General features: G+C 41.8%; 1 protein-coding gene across 2 annotated transcripts in view; it reads left to right on the forward strand.

Annotated features, from left to right (window-relative positions):
* Nucleotides 1-390: 390 nt before the first annotated feature.
* LOC131226114 (DUF21 domain-containing protein At4g14240-like) overlaps nucleotides 391-19,320 on the forward strand; it is a 56,646-nt gene continuing 37,716 nt past the window's right edge. For both annotated transcript variants that reach the window (XM_058221811.1, XM_058221812.1), the window contains exons 1-2: nucleotides 391-705; nucleotides 15,095-15,171. In XM_058221811.1, coding sequence (XP_058077794.1) covers nucleotides 474-705; nucleotides 15,095-15,171 — 309 coding nt within the window. In that variant the 5' untranslated portion in view covers nucleotides 391-473. The remainder of the gene's footprint in view (nucleotides 706-15,094; nucleotides 15,172-19,320) is intronic.

The raw sequence follows: 19,320 nt of genomic DNA on the forward strand, positions 1-19,320 counted from the left end.
AAAATCCTCCTAAGGCCCACTGTACTGTTTATTTGACATCAAATCTGTTGATTAGGTCATACAGGACCAGATGAAGGAAAAAAAAAAAAAGATCAGCTTGATCCAAAACTTTTATGGCCCCAAAAAGTTTTTAATGGTCGATGCTCATTCAACACTGTTTCCTGTAATGTGGTCCACTTGATATTGGGAAATACCTCATTTTTGGTATCATACCATAAATGGATCTGGAAAAGTAGATGGACGGCATGGTGGGCCCACAGAATACCGACCACCAGCTATGGGCTGGTGGCAGGGGAGTAGCCAATCCGTTTCCTGCACATGTATGCCACGTAGGCGAAAATCTCCGTACTCCCGAACCAATATTTCTCCTTCAAACATTAGAATGACACCTTATACAGATAACAGCGGTCTCTCCTTTCCACCCCTCTCTGAAAAGTCCTTCCATCCGAGAGCAGAAAGATCGGAATAAGGAGATGATGCTTCTGAATGCCCTAGCAATTGCAAGAATCAGTACGAGAGATGCAGTTCTGCTGGGAGACATTGAATTCGCATCGTTCTGGTGGTTTTTCTATGCTGGAGTCTCATGTTTTCTCGTCCTCTTCGCCGGCATCATGTCCGGTCTCACCCTAGGGCTGATGTCGCTCGGCCTCGTTGAGCTCGAAATCCTCCAACGCAGCGGAACTTCCGCCGAGAAGAAGCAAGCAGGTTTTTTTTTTTTTTCTTGATTTCGCTATCGTTAGATCGTGGTATTCCCAGTGTGTTGGATCTGCTCAACTTATGGCGTTTTTACGTTTTCTTCATCCTTTACTGTTATGTGCACTCGCAGTACAATGGGTTTAGTCCGTCTTCTGTGGCGGCTTTTTCTTGTATGTATGGATGGATGATCGGATCGTCTATCTGGTGGGCCCGGCAGTGTACAGGGAACTTTATTGATGCCACGTTGAGGGGATTTTATGCCTTTCAAACAGGAAATGGTGAAAATCGGGAAGGTGGGATTGTCCAGTTGGTGTGGTTTCTGTATGCTTGCGCTTTAACTTTGGGGCACACCGGTTAGATGGTTCAGATCGTTTGATCATGCAGTCATAAGGGATGTCCAAGTGTGGAAAAAAATCCTCTTGCTTGAATTGTGGGTGGTGGGTTTTTGGATGGGAATGGAAGGTGGGTCAATTATCATGGACTTTGACTGGGATCAACATGCAATGTTGGCCAAAGCATCCGAATTCCACTATGCTACCTACCACCATAGATTGTGATAAATGCACAATGCCTTTTGAGTTCAAATTCATGTATATGCAACTCAGTCCAAACCTAAAACAAACTCTTTAAGGGCATGTTTGGTCCGTGGAATAAAATGGTATTGAATTGTATTAGATGGGATTAAGATCGTTATTGCACAATGATTGCATGTCTAGAAATACCATGGTGTTTTAGCCATCCAATCCCAAGTTTGGTATAAAATTCTTGCTATGGGAAAACACTGGATTAAGCAAAATCCTGTTTGGTGGACCATGGAATTGTAATCAACGGACCAAATTCACAACGGATGTCGTTAACTTGTACTCATATATAACTAAAATGTCATGTGTAAATAGTGTATATGGATGGACGACATGGATAAACGCATGCATCAATGTGGGGCCCACATGTGTAGTGGATTTCAAAATCCATGGAAATCCCGTATGGGACCAAATACAATTCCATGGGACCAAATGCAGTTCCATCCCACCTAATCCCAACCTTTCTCATCCTCCCTAAATGCTGGATAGAATTTGCACGAGACCAAATGCAATTCTATCTCACCTAATCCCATCTAATACCCTGCGCCAAACGCCCCCTAATCCATTTTATCATGAAACCAAATAAAAATTTCTAACCCGAATTCAGCGTTGCCCATTAAGTTTACTTAGAAGCCAACTTTGACTTAACAAATTGATTCAACCTATCTCTCAACAACTCTAGAAGCTTCTGCAATTCTCTAATGCTAAAACAAGTACGAATTAATTTCTCGATGGATCCTCTTCATGCGTGGGACCCCCTAAAGGTAGGGCTGTTCATGAGTCAAGCTAGCTCGAAAAGCTCACTCGACTCGGCTCGAGTCAGCTCGGATTGACTCGGCTTGAATGGCTGATTTGAGCCGAGCCAAGCTAATTATTTGAAGCTCGAGTTGAGTTCAAGCCAAGTTCGACCAGGGGGCATTTCAACTCGACTCGACTCGAAGCTCGAACTCGAGCTCGACTCGGCTCGATTAATAAATATATTAAATATTATATTATATTATATATATATATATTATATTATATTAATATAAGTTTTAAGTTTAAACTTAAAAATAAAAAAAATAAAAAACAAACCCTAGAGTCTCTACCCGACCGCATGCACCCCCTTCCCTTTCCCTTTCTTCTCTTTCTCTGCCCACTGCTAGCCGCATGCCCGCCTCGACCACCACCATCAGTTTTCATTTCAGCTCCACAATAGTATGATTTCAATCTCTTGAGATCTACTTCTTAGGCGAGAAACCCAAGAAATTCGAGATGGGTTCTTCTCAGATTTGTTAGAGCTTCAAAGAAATCCAATGATCTGATTGGCTAGAGCTCTTTACTTGGATTTCTGATCTGTGTTCTGCTCTGTTTCTTTTCTAGTACTTGGATTTCTGCTGGTGGAAGAAGATCAAGAACAGATCGGTTCTTACAGGTTTCCTCATCCGATTCGAAGCTTTGTTTGGTTTTTTCATCGGGTTTTGCTTTGATTCTCTTAAGATTTTTGAATTTTTCATCAATGGAGGAGGATCAAGAACAGAATCCATTACTCTCTCACCCAACAAGCTCGAGCTTGACTCGAGGTAAACTCGACTCGACTCGAACCACTAGCTCGACTCGAACTCGACTCGACAACTTTGGCAAACAAGCCAAGCTTCAATGTTGAGCTCGAGGCCAAGCTCGAGCTCGAGCTCGAACTCGAGTACATCATGGACAAGCCAAGCCAAGCTTGGCCCACCTCGACTCGACTCGGCTCGATGCCCACCTCTACCTAAAGGCACGTAATTGCCCTGTCTCTAGTGTCCTATTTGTACATGATTCCCGATTAGATGGTGTGTTTATTTGTGTATGGGCTGGCCGTTAGTATGTCTTGGCCTGTCCTTGTTATTCTCCTCTATATTAAATAAAAGTGAGGAGAGGGACGTTTAAAACTCTACAACATCCCTCTCTCAACTGATTTCCTACTCTTCTCTTTCCTTCTCTTTTCTCTTGCACACATCTTCCTTCTCTCCTTCTCTTATCTCTCATCTCTCCTCACATCTATATCTCCCTAAAATGCTACAAGCTCTTCTGTCAATGGGCTGAGTGTTGCCCTGTTTCAACGTTGTCTAGGCATAAAGATGATTGTTGTTTCAATGTTTACATGGTATAAAAGAGTATTTGAACCTTCCCATACCAGTCCATTGAACCTCAATTCATCTTCTTCAATCATTTCATTACTACTTCAGATTGCTATTTTGATTGCTTTAGGAAGCTACGCCATTTTCTTCCTCTTGTAGAACCAGTTGGGTTATGCTCTTCTCTACTAAGGATTTGTCACGTTGCTATCTTTTGTTTGTTCGATGGAAGCATCACTATTCAGACCTTGCGGACGATCTACTTCCCAGATTGCTTGCTTAACAAGGACTAGTAAGGTCCCTTCTTCATCGTCATTCACTGTCCAAATCTGCGCTCTGCAATTGATTGCTGGATTCCCTGCATTTATTGATTTGCGACCCATAACCTCTTGGAATTTATTGGGTGGATGCTTGGTGATTGTTCCTGTGGTAATTTTCGTTCCTCCTTTTTAGTTCATTGTTGTTGTTAAATTGATGATGGAGAACTGCGTTGAAAATGAGTTTAAAAATTTACATATCGTATTTATCAAACTACGTGGGGTTGATAATTATTTACCCCAGGCCCGCTTAGTTATGATTTTCTTACAATCGAAATGGAAGCATAAGCTTCTCGCACTTGCACGGGGTTTGGGCGAACGAACAACAAGCATCGTGAGTGTGCTCTCCATAGACATGAGTTTGATTCCCCTCCCCAGGATTACCCGATGCATGTGATTTGTGGGTGATTGCGTGTATCTGTAGGGAATAGTCTCACCTCAAAATGGGGCAGGGGTACCCTGGCGTCATAAAAAAACATAAGCTTCTCACAAAGTGCAGCCCAAGTGAGCAATTTGACACCTTTTCCAAATGGAAAGAAGATGACTACAGGTGAGGAGCTAGCTCTTTAATAGTGTGAAAGAGCAAGTCTATCATAATGTGATCTATAGAGATAGCGCTTAGGACATATGAGATAGTCTGCGACAACTTCATTACACGGAGAAAAACATCCAGTGTCTCTATGACATCTTTTGCGAGTTTCAAACAATTAAACAAGGGGATAATTTACATGAGCATTGCGATCTTTTTCCCGTATTGGCTGATGAATGGACACTACATCACCCCTTCACACAAGATTTAACCTAATAAAAACGTTAACGTGAAGAGATTTTGGTAGCATTATTTCTTATGAGCTTCAGGGCGTATTTAGATCCTGTCAAGGCTCAGATTTTAGGGAGCAAACAAGTGTCCTCTCTCCGATATGTTCGCTAGAGTTTTCTATGTTTCTAGACATACCTCCACTCCCATTATGTCTTCACCCTCTGACAATGCCATCTTTACTCTGATGCGGGCAACAATGTTGGGGGCCCGCCCGCTTGATAGGCCTTGGAGGAGCGCGGGGTCGTGGTCGCACAAATGGGCAGCAATATTATTGTGTCTATGGCAAAAAGACTAATCGTATAATGGACTAGTGTTGGGATTTAATGAAGAAGAATGGCATTTCTATATCTTCTCAGGCTAACCCTATTGTGTTTCAGGGTGAGAACTCGTCTCTAGGCACATTAGTGACTCTTTCCCTTATAGACTTGGAGAAACTTCTTGGCCAGGCCTCTGTTGCGGATTCCACTACTAGTGTCTCCACCTCTTTCGACATCAGGTAATGTGTCTGTTGCATTTGCTGGATCATCACCTTGGGTGATTGATTTGGGGGCCACGTACCAATTGACAGGTACCCTTTCACTTCTCTCTTCCTTAGATTCCTTAGTTTCATGTTTACCACTCTTTGGCCGATGAATCACTTTCCTCTATCCTCGGCAAAGAGATTGCCTCCCCTATTGCTCAATTTGATTTATATTCTGTTCTATTTGTTCTTAAAATTTCAATGACTCTCTTATCTATCAACAAGCTTACTAGATCATTAAACTGCTCCATCACTTTCTTTCCATCTCATTATGTCTTTTAGGACCTCAAAACGAAGGCAACGATTGGTGGGGGGGTGTGAGGTACGTAGATTCTACTACTTTGAACCAAGAAGCGTGGATTCTACCGTCTTCTTTGTTGGTTCTTTGACTCCTTCATAGTTGCATGCCATCTTGGTCATTCCTCTCTTGATTATTTGCGCAAGTTAGTTCTTTTTTTGTCTAGTGTTAAATCGATAAATTGTAATGCCTGTCAATTAGCCAAACACAGTTAGTCAAATTTCTTACCATGTACGTCCCAACACAATTCTTATTCATTTGAGTTGGTGCATTTTTGACATCTGGGGTCCCTTTTGGATTCCTAATTTACATAAATTTTAGTACTTCATCACTTTCATTGATGATTTTTCTTACATGACATGGGTTTACATGATGCATGATCGTTCTGAATTATTTGGTATTTAAGTACTTTCCTATAGAAATTCATAATTAATTTAAGAAGGAAATACGTTGTTTTAGGATAGATAATGTTCTTGAATATGTCTTTCTCTTTTACAAACTATCTATCCTCATGTGGCATCACACACCAAATTTTGTGCACATGCACTCTATAACATAATGGAGTGGCTGAATAGAAGAACTGCCACTTATCGGAAGTAGCCCATTCCCTATTAACTCACATGAACGTTCCTAAACGTTTTTGGAATTATTTGATGCTCATTGCGTGCTACTTTATCATTAGGCAACCCTCCGTTCTTTATGGGGCCACTCCCATATTCGTTTTACTTCCCGGTTCCATGCCCTTTTCATTGCCTCCTTGTGTGTTTGGTTGTACTACATTTGTTCATAAGTTGGGTGTCTCCATTGACAAGTTAGATGATCAGGCTATTAGGTGCCTTTTCTTGGGCTACCCATGTACTAAAACAAGGCTATTAGTGCCTGGATCCTACAACTAATTGTGAATATGTGAGCGCTGATGTTACCTTCTTTAAGGACACATTGTATTTCTCAAAAACGCTTCTGCACTTTGAACCACCTCTACCAGTCACTCCACCACAACCTCGCCCATTCCCTTCTCCTACTATTACATCCTCGACTTCACTTAGCATAGAGTGTGCGCCACGTACTTCCTGCCCCGCATCGTCACCGCTGACTGAGGTCATTGCCTGTTCTTCATCATCGCTAGTCTCTGATTTAGACTTCCCTATTGCTCTTCGGAAAGGTACTCGCTCTTGTACCCTCTATCCTCTTTCCAAATTTGTATCTTATCATCGCCTTCACCTTCTCATCGCTCATTTGCCATGGTCTTGTCATGTGATGTAGGAATGCCATGGTCCTGTCATGTGATGTCGTTCCCATATTGCTCCATGATGCATTGACTCATCCTAGTTGACGGAAAGCAATGGAAGAGGAGATCTCAACCATGCATTGTACTGGCATGTGGTCTATGAAATTTCTTCCTCCGAGCAAGGGAGTCGTCGGTTGTCAATGGGTCTACACTATTAAATACCGACTTGATGGCTTGATTGAGCACCCGAAAGCTCGCCTTGTTGCCAAGGGATACATTCAAACTGTGGGCTTTGATTATGAGGAAACTTTCTCTTCCATGGTGAAACTAAACTCCATTAGAGTGTTGATTTCCATTGCAGCTAACAAGTCTTGACCTCTTTATCAACTTGATGTGAAAAACATTTTCCTCAAAGGTGATCTTTCTGAAGACATGCACATGGAGAAACCTCCTGGGTTTGTTGCTCAGGGGGAGACTAGGAAAGTTTATAGACTGACGAAAGCCATCTATGGGCTGAAACATTCTCCTCGTGCATGGTTCGAGAAGTTTAGTTGTGCCCTTTTAGACACCGGATTCCATCGATGCCATGTTGATCATTTGGTTTTCGTAAAACATGGAACCAAGGGTGTAGTGATCTTGATTGTTTACATCTACGACATTGTCATCTCAGGCAGGGACGAAGAAGGAATTGCCAATGTTAAACGTCACATTCAGAAACAATTTTAGACCAAAGATCTTAGTCCCTTGACAGAAAATACATGCTGGACCTGCTAGATGAGATTGGATCATGCAAGCCTTGTGACACTCCCATTGATCTGAATGTGAAATTGACCAATGATCAGGGGGAGCTACTTGTAGGTTCATAGCAGTACAAAACACCGGTAGGAAAGCTTATATATCTGACTGTTACCTGTCCAGGTATCTCATTTGCAGTAGGAATGGTCAGTAGATTCATGCGCCAGCCATGTACTCCACACTGGGATGCTGTTCTTCGTATATTGCAATACTTGACACACCTGGACAAGGTCTTATTTGTAGAAACAACGGACATCTCCTAGTCAAAGCTTATGCAGATGCAGACTGTGTTGGATTCATGGTAGACAGGAACTCTACCTCTGGGTATTGCACGTCCGTTGGAGGGAACCTTGTAACATAGAGAAGCAAAAAACAGTGTTGTTGAAGGATATAGTGCCAAAACATAATATCGTGCTATGGGCCACGCTGTATGTGAACTCTTGTGGATTAAGTCCCTCCTTCAAGAACTTCAATTCTTTGATAAGACCCCAATGACTCTGTACCATGACAATCAATCCGTAACCTACATTGCTAATAATCCATTTTTCCATGAGAGGACAAAGCACATCAAAGTCGACTACCACTTCATCCGAGAAAATGTTGCATCAAAGGAGGTTATTATGGAACACGTGTCGTGTAAGGACCAGCTAGCTGATGTTTTCACCAAAGGTCTACCACATGCACAGGGTGCAAGTATATGTAATAAGTTGGGCATGATTAACATATATGCTCCAACTTGAGGGGAGTGTTAGAGGATGTGTTTATTTGTGTATGGGCCTAGTCATTAGTAGGCATGGACATGTCCTTGTTATTCTCCTTTATATTAATAAAAGTGAGAAGGACGTTTGCAACGCTTTCACGCCTCTGTTTCTTAGCTGATTTCCTCCTCTTTCCTTCTCTCTCTCTCTCTCTCACATCTTCCTGCTCTCCATCTCTCATCTCTCCTCACATCTCCATCATCCCTAAACATTGATTGTTGTCTAGACATCTCTATCATTATATTTCTATTAATTTTTGACATCCAACTGGTAGAACGGAGGAGGGTTTCCTATTGATAAGGTAGCATGTAATGAACACTGCATAATTCCATAAACATTTAGGAACGTTCATGTGAGTTAATAGGGAATGGGCTACCTCCAATAAGTGGTGGTTCTTTTGTTCGACCACTCCATTATATTTTGGAGTGTATGTAGATGAGGTTTGGTGTGTGATACCACATGAGGATAGATAATTTGTAAAAGATGAAGACATATTCAACAACATTTATCTTCATAAAACAATGTATTTTGTTTTGAAATTAATTACGAGTTTCCATGTGGAAGTACTTAAATATGTCAAACCATGCAGAACAATTATATATCATGTAAACCCATGTCATGCGAGAAAAATCATCAATGAAAGTAACAAAGTACTGAAATTTATGTAAATTAGGAATCCGAAGGAGACCTAGATGTTAGAATGTACCAACTCAAATGGAGATCAACTTTAGGAAATATGTGGTAAGAAGGTTGGCTGACTGTGTTTGACCAATTGATAGGTTTTACAATTTATTAATTTAACATTAGACAAAAAAGTAACTAACTTGTGCAAAAAATCAAGAGAGGGATGGCCAAGATGGCCGTGCCACTATGAAGGAGTCAGAGAACCAATAGAGGAGAGTATAATCCACGCTTCTTAATTCAAACTAGTAGAGGCCAGTAGCTCATGCCCCCCACTAATCGTTGCCTTGATTTTAAGGTCTGAAAGACACAATAAGATGGAAATAAAGTGATGGAGCAATTCAATGATTTAGTAAGTTTGCTAATGAATATGAGATTCATTGGGAATTTGAGAACATATAAAATATAATGTAAAGCAAATTAAGCACTATGGGAGGCCGTCCCTTTGCCGAGGATGGAAGAAAGCGATCCATCGACCAAAGAAACTGGCAAACATGGAACTAAGGAATCTAGGGAAGAGAGTAGTGAAATGGTACTTGTCATGTGGTTTGTGGCCCTTGAATCAACCACCCATGGTGATGATCCAACTTATGCACCGGACGCATGACCTAATGTTGCAGTCTATCCCATATGTCCTTGGCCTTTTTTTTTTTTTTTTTTTTAACATCTCATTATGGTGGACTTGCTTTTCTACATTGTTGAAGAGCCAACTCATAACCCATAAGTCATCTTCTTTCCATTTCGATTGTACGAAAATTGTAATTGAGAAGGCTTAAGGCAAATAATCATTCACCCTATGCAGTTTGATAGATACAATTTGCAAATTCTCAGACTTACTTTCAGCACGGTTCTTCATAATCAATTTAACAACAACAAGGAACTAATCGGAGGCATGGAAATTACTACGAAAACAACCAGCAGGCATCCACCCAATAAATTTCAGCAGAGGCCATAGTGGGCCGTAGATCAATAAATGTGAGGAATCAACAATCCTAATGCAGAGCGCAAATCTAGACGATGAATGATGATGATGAAGGGACCCAATTGGTCCTAGTTAAGTAATCAATCTGAGACGCCGATCGTCCACAAGGTCTAGATAATGATTCTTCTAGTGATCGGACATAAGACAACAAAATGATGGATCCTCAATAGAGAAAAAAAAGTTGCCCAACTGAAGATCTGGAGCTTGGAGTTGCACTGATAAGACAAGTCGTATCTAGGTAAAGATGGATGCTTGAGGATTAGGAGATACACCAACAATAGATGCAAACAAACAACGACAACGCACCTTCACGAAAAACATTTCGGATCCAACAGATCATTGGAGAAGATGGAGACACAACTCGTCTCTTACGCCATTAATGGCAGTCACATGAGCAAAATCCAATTGGTTCTGCAAGTGGAAGAAAACAATGCAGCTTCCTTGAGTGATCAAAACGGCGATATGAAGTAGCAGTGAGATGATTATAGAGGATGAGGGAAGGTTCAATGGACTGGTCAGGGAAGGTTGAAATACTCTTTGATGCCGTGTGAACACTGAAATAACAATTAGTGTAATGCCCGGACAACATTGAAACTGGGGCAACGCTCAGTCCATTGACGGAAGAACTTGCAGCGTCTAGGGAGAGATGTTCTAGGGTTTGAAATGTCCCTCTCCTCACTTTTATTAATATAGAGGAGAATAACAAAGATGGGCCCAGGCCCACTAAACATTAGGCCCATACACAAAGAAACACTCCCTCCCGATTCTCACATTGTTATGATCTTGCTCAGTATGTACTCAATAATCTCTCAGACCCAGCCACTTCCATGTCATTCCAATGTCGTTTGACCCTTGGAATAGAGCCATATCAGTGGAGAAAACTGGGTATTGCCTTCAATACTAAATTCACACACGGCATATTTGTTGGGTCCACAGTAACAGGCTAGAAACCTGTTCGTTATATCTTCTTCCTCTTCTTTGGCCTGGGGCTTCATGCATGTGGGTTTATGTCCACCTTGGCCTACATCAGTTTGACATTCATCAAGATGCATCATACAGATTCAAAAGAAAACCACACAACTATGTGAATGGGCACGATTAAAGAAGCTCAAATAAGTATCACCCATTTCCCAAATGAGTATCGCCCATTTCTTAGGCATGTTGAATAACATTAAAGCCTTGCAATTTAACAAATGCCTAAAGTTCCCTTGATTGTTGACAATTTGACATATCCAAACTACCCAAACCAATATGGGAAAATTCTACCCTAAGGCGAACGAAGTACAGTTGTGGAGGGGCAGTTGCTAGGCAAACTGCCAAGCACGAAGCATACACACATGAAGGGTCATGCTCTAGTACTTTGTTGTGCAAAATAGCAAGGAACCCATCAATAAATGATTACCAACATGTTCACGCCCCTTGCTGCACGCACCTCAGCACAGCTATTGCATGCTACCCACAAATTGGAATTTGCAAACAATTGTTGTCTAGAACATGTAGTCCCAGACAAGCATAATGAGCATGAATAACTGAAATCCCTAACCATTAGACTGAAATAAAATGGAATTAGAAAATGTATGGTATGCATATCTAGCAGCCCAAATTACACACACCATTCGTAATCACAATGAATCCTGATTTTTAATTATTAATTTAATTTAATTTTTTCATATTTTCTTGGTAAAAGAAAATTCATTGAAGTTGATGGATGAGGAATAACGAGGTAAAAGCATCTACATAGTGAAACATTAATGGGTTTAAAATATTTCTTTATATTAACGAGATGTAGAAAACATCTTATTTGATGGCATCTTTTTAGAATCCTAGAATATCTTGATTTAGAAACAACAAAAACTGCAGATTGTAGGATTGAGTCAAAGAAGGCCTGAGTGGAAACATGGCAACAGTAATCAGGGAAGGAGCACTAATAGGCTTGTAAATAGGTTCTAGAGCAGGTGTGACACCTCAAGTAGAAGGCTCCTGTGACAAAAGTCTGCTATCGGGACAGAAAGGAATGGGTGAGAACCTAATAATGTGGGACACAATACTTGAATATTAGGCATCCACAAGGTGAATGCATTTGATTGACCCCAACAATCTGAGTGGCAATGGAGACTAGGAATCTAAACAAAGGGGTTTGGCAAGATCACATCATTGTAGAATGCGTCTATTGATCGGATGGAATGGGTTACATAACGAAACAAGAAGGTCCTCAGTTTGACATTCCATTGATGCGTGCGATACCTCAGTTTGACCCTTGAGAAGGTCCTGCTTCTGAAAGGAAATATGGAAGAAGTGGGTAATTGGATGAACTGAAGTCTACGAAGCATTTATGACAAACAAATGATGAAGGCCATCCTCTTGTTGCAAGCAATTTTGAAGACTACTACATGACTAGATATAAGGCATGTGTGCCATCAAATGTTGTGAATTACGAGGTGGTAGAAGATGATCTTCAGCTTGGACCCTATCAATCTATGTTTGAAAACTCGAACTCGGTCACGTTCCATGAAGAGTAAAAAAATCGATTTTGTCACGACTTGGTTTATCCTCAACTCAACTTGACTCAATTTGACCTGACTCCACAAAGTTTGACTCAACTCGCCAAGGCTGTATATTCATAAATATTAACTATTTTGTGATGGATTATTCAAAGGGAACCATAATGAAACAAAAGTGGATACAGGCCAAAGAACTCAACTCAATTATTTTTTATATTAAATATTAAATATTTCTGAGTTTTGGTGTTCAAGGGTAAAAAAAAGCTCAACTAAGTTGCTTGACTTGACTAAGACTTGATGGGTTCTAAAGTTGACTTATCAAGTTTTATAAGTATGCATCACCTATTCCATCCATATAATCCTTAAAAAAAAAATCCATGTGGACAAAACTGTATTTTTTTTAAGAATGTGGTCAATATTTTAGAATTAAGCCTTATTGACACAGTTTTGGATTTGGCAAGTTAGGAAAATGAATGTTAAAAAAAGACAAGGTAGGGAAAATGATAGACAAGGGCCAGCCATGGAAGAGGCGGCCTGATGTAGGACATGAAAATTAAAAATGATATGTGAGATTTCAGGCTTAAGATCACGTTAGTTCAGAAACAATTACACAAATTTCATATCCCACTTGAAAGTCCAAACATTCAATTAAGGAGAATCTATGTGGGTCCAAGCCTACACATGATAGGGCTGGATCAATAAAAATTATGAACCAAACGATACTCAAAGATAAGAAATAATCATCCACACATGCATAGTAATCAGTCCCTAATCCAAGGGATTCAAAAATTCCAATTCGGGGAACCCTAAGGTAAGAAAAAGGGCATAAAATTGGAGATTTGAGTAATTTAGGGTTAGGTTTAGGGATTTTGGGTGAAAGCGGAGTGAAAGAGAGGAGAGAGACAAACCAGAGAAGTACCGCACGCGCGGACAACAAAAATGGCCCAGACGCACGTGCGTATGATCCCGGCCACACGTGTGTGGGGCCCACTATTCAGAAAAAGGCCACCTTGGCCCTGGTCGGCCAGGGATGGACTCCAGAACTCCTAAATCTAAGCTCGATCCGATGTACGGTTTGTGCGTGGTGCTCCGCCGAAGTTTCTGCCCTCCTGTAGAGCAAGATTCTGAAATTCTGCTGTGGGGAGGAGAATTGCTGCAATATATGATTGATTCGAAGTGTAGATGATGGGGTGAGATGAGAAGAAGGGATGGTAGAAGATGGGCAGTAGAGATGGCGATGGATGGGGGCAAATTGGGATAGATGTGGCTTCGCACCACGGTAGTTAACCCTTCGATGAAGGGAGGGCTTCGCACCCAATTAGGTTTCGCAACTTAGTATAGAAAAACGCAGAATTTTTATTAATATTCAATGAATCAAAAGAACTACAAGGGGTGCCTATTTATAGAAAAACCTTATACCCCAAAACTCGCGCTATGTGCGCAACCTATTACTTGGTGATGAAGTAAACTAAAATAAAAACCAAACAAAGAAATCTAAAGCGTTCATGCTGTTCTAAATAATAACAACAAGCAAAACCTAAAATATGAAATCAATTCGACTAGTGGGCCACGATCATGAGATCCCATGGTGGGCTTTTCTTGATTGTCGGGTCCACTCTTTTGAATCAAAACTTTGTCTCCTAACTAGAAGACCCTCCCTGGACGTTGTCATTGATCCAGATCGACGGTGGGGTCCTCCTCCTTTTGGCGTACGTGCGTAGGGGGCGGCGTGCGTGCGCGTATGTGCGGTGATGTCCCCATCATGGCCTCCTACCGGGAAGGAGGGAAGGGAGGCAAGGTGAAGGAAGATTGGTGGAGAACAGTGATGACCACAGAAATGTTAGGGGAAGCTTTGTTTGTCCACACACTCAAAGGGGCCTGGGGTTCCTATCATCTCCTAGGCGATTGATCATCCAAGTGGGCTGAATGATAAAATCAGTCAGCATTTGTTCTCGTTGTAGGTTGTTGTGTACCAGCGTCCAGTCAACGAGGCCAAGTCCTGTCATTCTTGTCTAGTTCTCCTATCTTGGAATTTGATATGCTAGCTGTAGTGTTGTCTTGCTATCTTTAAAAGGAATCTGCACCAGGCAGCTTGTTGCTAGTTTTTTTTTTTCCTTTGGCCTTTGAGCTGGTTAGAGAGCACAGGGTGAATATTGGAGGGACAAATGTGTGGTCCATCATTAGAAGCAGGTCCATCCGTCAATCACCCTTGTCATTTCCACAATTCTCTATTATTAGATTGAGATTTTTGGGGGAGAGATGATTAGATTGAGATACTTCTAATAATTTTTTCCTCTGTTTTTGCATGCTGATATGTGTAAATTACAATGTTTTGGTTGTAGGACTTTTGTTTTTTGTTTTCATTTTCTCCTTTACTACTGTTTGCAATCGTGGTACAATTGGACTTTGGTCTGTACCACTTGATGTCCACCTGCGATGTGGTCTGCTTGGTGGTGTAAATTGATGATCCATCTCTGTTGGGCCCACCAGTGTATGGGAAACTTTATGAATATATGTCAAGCAATAATTATGCCCTTCCATAGACTTAGCAGTGTTCATACGCAGTACAACAAACATAAAAGCTAAAAACTTTGCAAACTTCTTTGATCTCTGTCAAGAATTTTATTCATATCTTGATTCTTGTAGAACCATTAAATCGAACCCTATTCTGATCAATTTTTTAATTTGTATTTAAACTTATTGTGTGCTTGCATGTGAAACTCACCATTAGTAGCTCCTCAAAATTGTATATATTGTTAAGCTTGTGATGGTATTTTGTTGCTTTGGGCATGATTTTCTTTTTATCAATTTACTTTTCCAGCTACTATCCTTCCAGTCGTCCAAAAGCAGCACCAACTTCTTGTGACTTTGCTTCTTTGTAATGCTTGTTCAATGGAGGTATGGTCTTAGCTAAAATTTCTTCTAATTAGCCATATTACTTTACCTTCCATTTATAAATTTAAATACCAGTTACACTATTAATGATATGAATGTTATTATATTTGTGTCCATGTATGCCCCCTCACTTCTGATATTGTTTTGTCACTAGTCAGTTTTGTAACCGTAGTTTGCAAACCAAGTGGGTCAACTTAGGACTTGCCTGAGTCAATTGGCTAGGTCATGGGTGATGGGCCAGGTAAATTGGTCGCGGACACCAGGCAGGCCATGACTTGTCCATTACTCACTCGGTCCTAGTTTCCAGGGTCAGTTCTTAATTCAGTTGACTCATCTTGGTTCTACTAAGTCAAGTGAGTTTGGAGGTAGATGAAAATGTTTAAAGGAATGAGCTTTTCATTCAGGGGTGGGGAAGAAAAACGTTGGTATTTGTGAGAAGATCGTCATGCAACCAACTTCGTATACACATTAGAATTATATCGAGCAAGTGAGTCGAGCAGAAGGGGCAATTTCTTTGGTTCGAGGGATAGAGTGATAGTCTCGAGGGAGGGAGGGAGAGAAGAGCATAGAGAGGTTGGGGAGGATTATTGGTGGGGGGGAGTGGGAGTAATGAAGCTTATGGGCGAGGGAGGTTGAGGAGTTGGAGGAAAGAAGGGGGTCAAGGTGGGGTGGGGCCGTGGGGGTCTAGGGGAAACTAAAGGAAAGGGAGTTGAGCAAGAGGGTTTTGGTGGTGAGGGTCGGGGAAGGGTGTGGAAGGGAGGATAGGAGAGAGTACGAGCAAAGGGGGGAGAAAGGAGACAAAAGAAGGGCAATGGTATAAGGTCGAGAAGAAGAAAAAGAAGTCGAGCTGGAAAGGAAGATCTGCAATGGGGCAATTGATGCAGGACATGGAAAATAAACATGTTATGCAAGATTTCAGGCGTTAGATTATACCAAGTTTAGAAACAATCATAGAAAATTCCACATCCCACAGAAAAGCTCAAATATTCAACAAGGGGAATTGGCACGGATCCAGGCCTATACGGGCTAGGACTGGATCAGTAAAATTATGAACCAAACGACACTCAATGATAAGTAATAATCAACCACAAATGCAAAGAAGTTGGTCCCTAACCTAAGGGATTTATCAATTTCAATCCAAGGAACCCTAGGGTGGAAAAAAGGTGCAAACAAATTAGGGAAAACACAATCTAGGGCTAGGGTTCATGAAAAACAGATATGAGGGAATAAAAGAGGATGAAACCTAATCCAAAAGATGACCCCATGTGTGGACAGTGGGCCTGGCGCGTTTGCACGTGCGCAGGTACCTAGCCGCATGTGCGAGTGGGCGTCGATTCCAAAAAATGTCTCCTTGGCCCTGGTCAGCCAAGGGTATGCTCCAAAACCCCGAAGTTTCGGGTCGATCCGGGCTATGGCCTGTGCGTGGTGCTCTGTTGAAGTTTTAGCCCTCCTGCAGGGCCGAAATCTGGAATTCTTCTACAAAGAAGAAATCTACTGCAACCAAAGACGAATTTGAAGTACGAATGATGGTGGAAGATGAAAAGAGAGATGAGGGAGGATGGGGGTGAGTCGGGATTGATGTGGCTTTGCACCACGATAGTTAGTCCTTTGAAAAGGGAGGGCTTCGCACCCACTTGAATTCTCCCACAACTCACGAAGAGAGTAGAAAAATAAAGCAGGAATTTTTATTAAGCTTGAATGAAATCAAAACAACTACAAGGGGTGCCTATTTATAGAAAAACCCTATACCCCAGAACTCGCGCCATGTGCGCAACCTATTACTTGGCGATGAAGTAAACCAAAATAAAAACCAATCAAAGAAATCTAAAGCGTTCATGATATTCTAAATAACATAAATAAGTAAAACCTAAAATATGATTTAAATCTGACTAGTGGGCCACGATCATGAGATCCCCTAATGGGCTTTTCTTAACTATCGGGCTCACTTTGACAAACCAAAATTGTCTTCTAGCTAGTAGGCCCTCCTTGGACATCGTCATTCATCTAGATCGATGGTGGGGCCCTTCGTCTTCGTGCATACGTCCATAGGGGGCGGCGTGCATGTGCGTGCACGTGGGATGTCCCCATCAACTCTCCCCGGTTGTGAAAATTTCGCCACTGGTGAAACAAAACTCCCGAACCGCTCTAAGATGTCAGGATCAAGTTTCTGAAGCTCCTCCTCAGTGAGCAACGTGCTGTCGAAAGTTGGGTGTGACTTCCATTCTAATCAGGTACTTCTGAAACCCGCCGTCCGACGTTGAAACTATCTGATGGTCCAGGATATCCTCTATTTCCTCTCTGGGCGTGGGAAGGTTAGGTAAGGGAGGTAGAAGCTGGGAAGAAAAGTTGGGAAGAAGCCATGTATCAAAGGACTGGTCTGGGGAAACAGGATGGGTGGGCGAAGAGCCGAACAAAGTAGTAGTGGTCCCCCGAAAAGCAACTAGATCTTCCATGTTGAATGTGGAACTAATTCCCATGGAAGGTGGAAGATCTACCACATACGCATTGAGACCGTTTCGTTTTATAATTTTGAAGGGTTCAGCGCTACGCGCGTGCAATTTACGAACAGCTCCCTGAGGATACCGCTCGGGCCTAATGCGGACCATCACAGAGTCCCCTATATTGAATTCCTTGAAATGTTTATGCTGGTCTGCAGAAAATTTGTAATGTTCATTACTAGTAATAATCTTTTGCCTGATTTCTTGATGCAATGAATGGATGTGATGCGCAAAAGACTCTGCAGACTCTGATGGCTTATGGGACAGACATAGGGACAAGATCAGTAGGCTTCCTAGGCTTATAACCAGTAACAACGTCAAAAGGACTTAGACCTGTGGACCTATTGACAGAACTATTGAATGCAAATTCGGCTATGGGTAGTACGGCGTCCCATGTCCTGGTGTGTTCCCCCACTAAACATCTGAGCAAACTCCGTAGGCTCCTATTAACTACCTCAGTTTGACCATCGGTCTGAGGGTGGTAGGCAGAAGAAAATCGGAGCCTAGTATTCATCATGTGTCATAGTGTCTTCCAAAAGAAACTCATGAATCGCATGTCACGGTTAGACACTATGGTTTTAGGTAGCCCATGCAGTTTGACGACCTCACTAAAGAACAGCTTGGCAACATGAGATGCATCGAAGGTCTTAGAACAAGGAATGAAGTGGACCATTTTAGAGAAACCGTCCATGACAACAAATATGGAATCGTGTTTCCGAATAGGCTTGGGGAGTCCAAGCACGAAGTCCATACTGATGTCCTGCCAAGGGATGAATGGTACTGGCAAAGGTGTATATAATCCTGTATTTTGTTTCTTTTGTTTTGCCAGTTGACAAGTATGACATTGCCCTATAATTTTAGCCACGTCTCGCTTGAGGCTTGACCAATGAAACTTATCCTCAACTAGGGCAATGGTCTTGTCTCGACTGAAATGACCCGCGATCCCTTCCGAATGTAACTCCCAGACAAGAAAATCGTGGAGAGAGGTACGTGGTATGCATAGATGGTCACTCCTAAACAAGTATCCGTCTAAAATCAGGTATTCACTGCTAGCTCTTGACGGACTTTCTAACAACGACACGTACGTAACTCCAAAATCTAGACACTCAGAATATTCTTCCTTGATGCGCTCGAGGCTCGTAACTTCGACACTCATGGAGTTGAGTAATGCGACTCGATGACTCAACGTGTCGGCAAGCTTATTCTCTACACTGGCCTTGTGCTTAAGCACAAAAGTATACTCTTGAAGAAATTGGACCCATTTGGCATGCCTAGGGTTTAATTTCTTCTGAGAGTTTAGATATCTCAAGGCCTTATGATCTGAGAATAAGACGAATTTTTGTGGCAATAGGTAGTGACGTCAATGGTGCACCGCATAGAATTCCTTGTCATAGGTGGAATATCTTTGTTTCGCCTCATTCAATTTCTCACTGAAAAAGGCGACAGGGTGCCCTTCTTGACTAAGTACTCCTATGCCGACTCCTAACGCGTCACATGCGACTTCAAAAGCTTTTGAAAAATCCGGAAGTCGCGTGACTGGAGCTTCGGTCATCTTGACCTTTATCTCCTGAAAGGCCTTCGAGGCTACCTTTGTCCATTGGAATTCTCCTTTCTTTATGCAATCTGTGATGGGAGCCATAATGGAACTGAAACC

The sequence above is a fragment of the Magnolia sinica genome, chromosome 14 (genome assembly GCF_029962835.1).
Source record: "Magnolia sinica isolate HGM2019 chromosome 14, MsV1, whole genome shotgun sequence".
Lineage (NCBI taxonomy): Eukaryota > Viridiplantae > Streptophyta > Magnoliopsida > Magnoliales > Magnoliaceae > Magnolia > Magnolia sinica.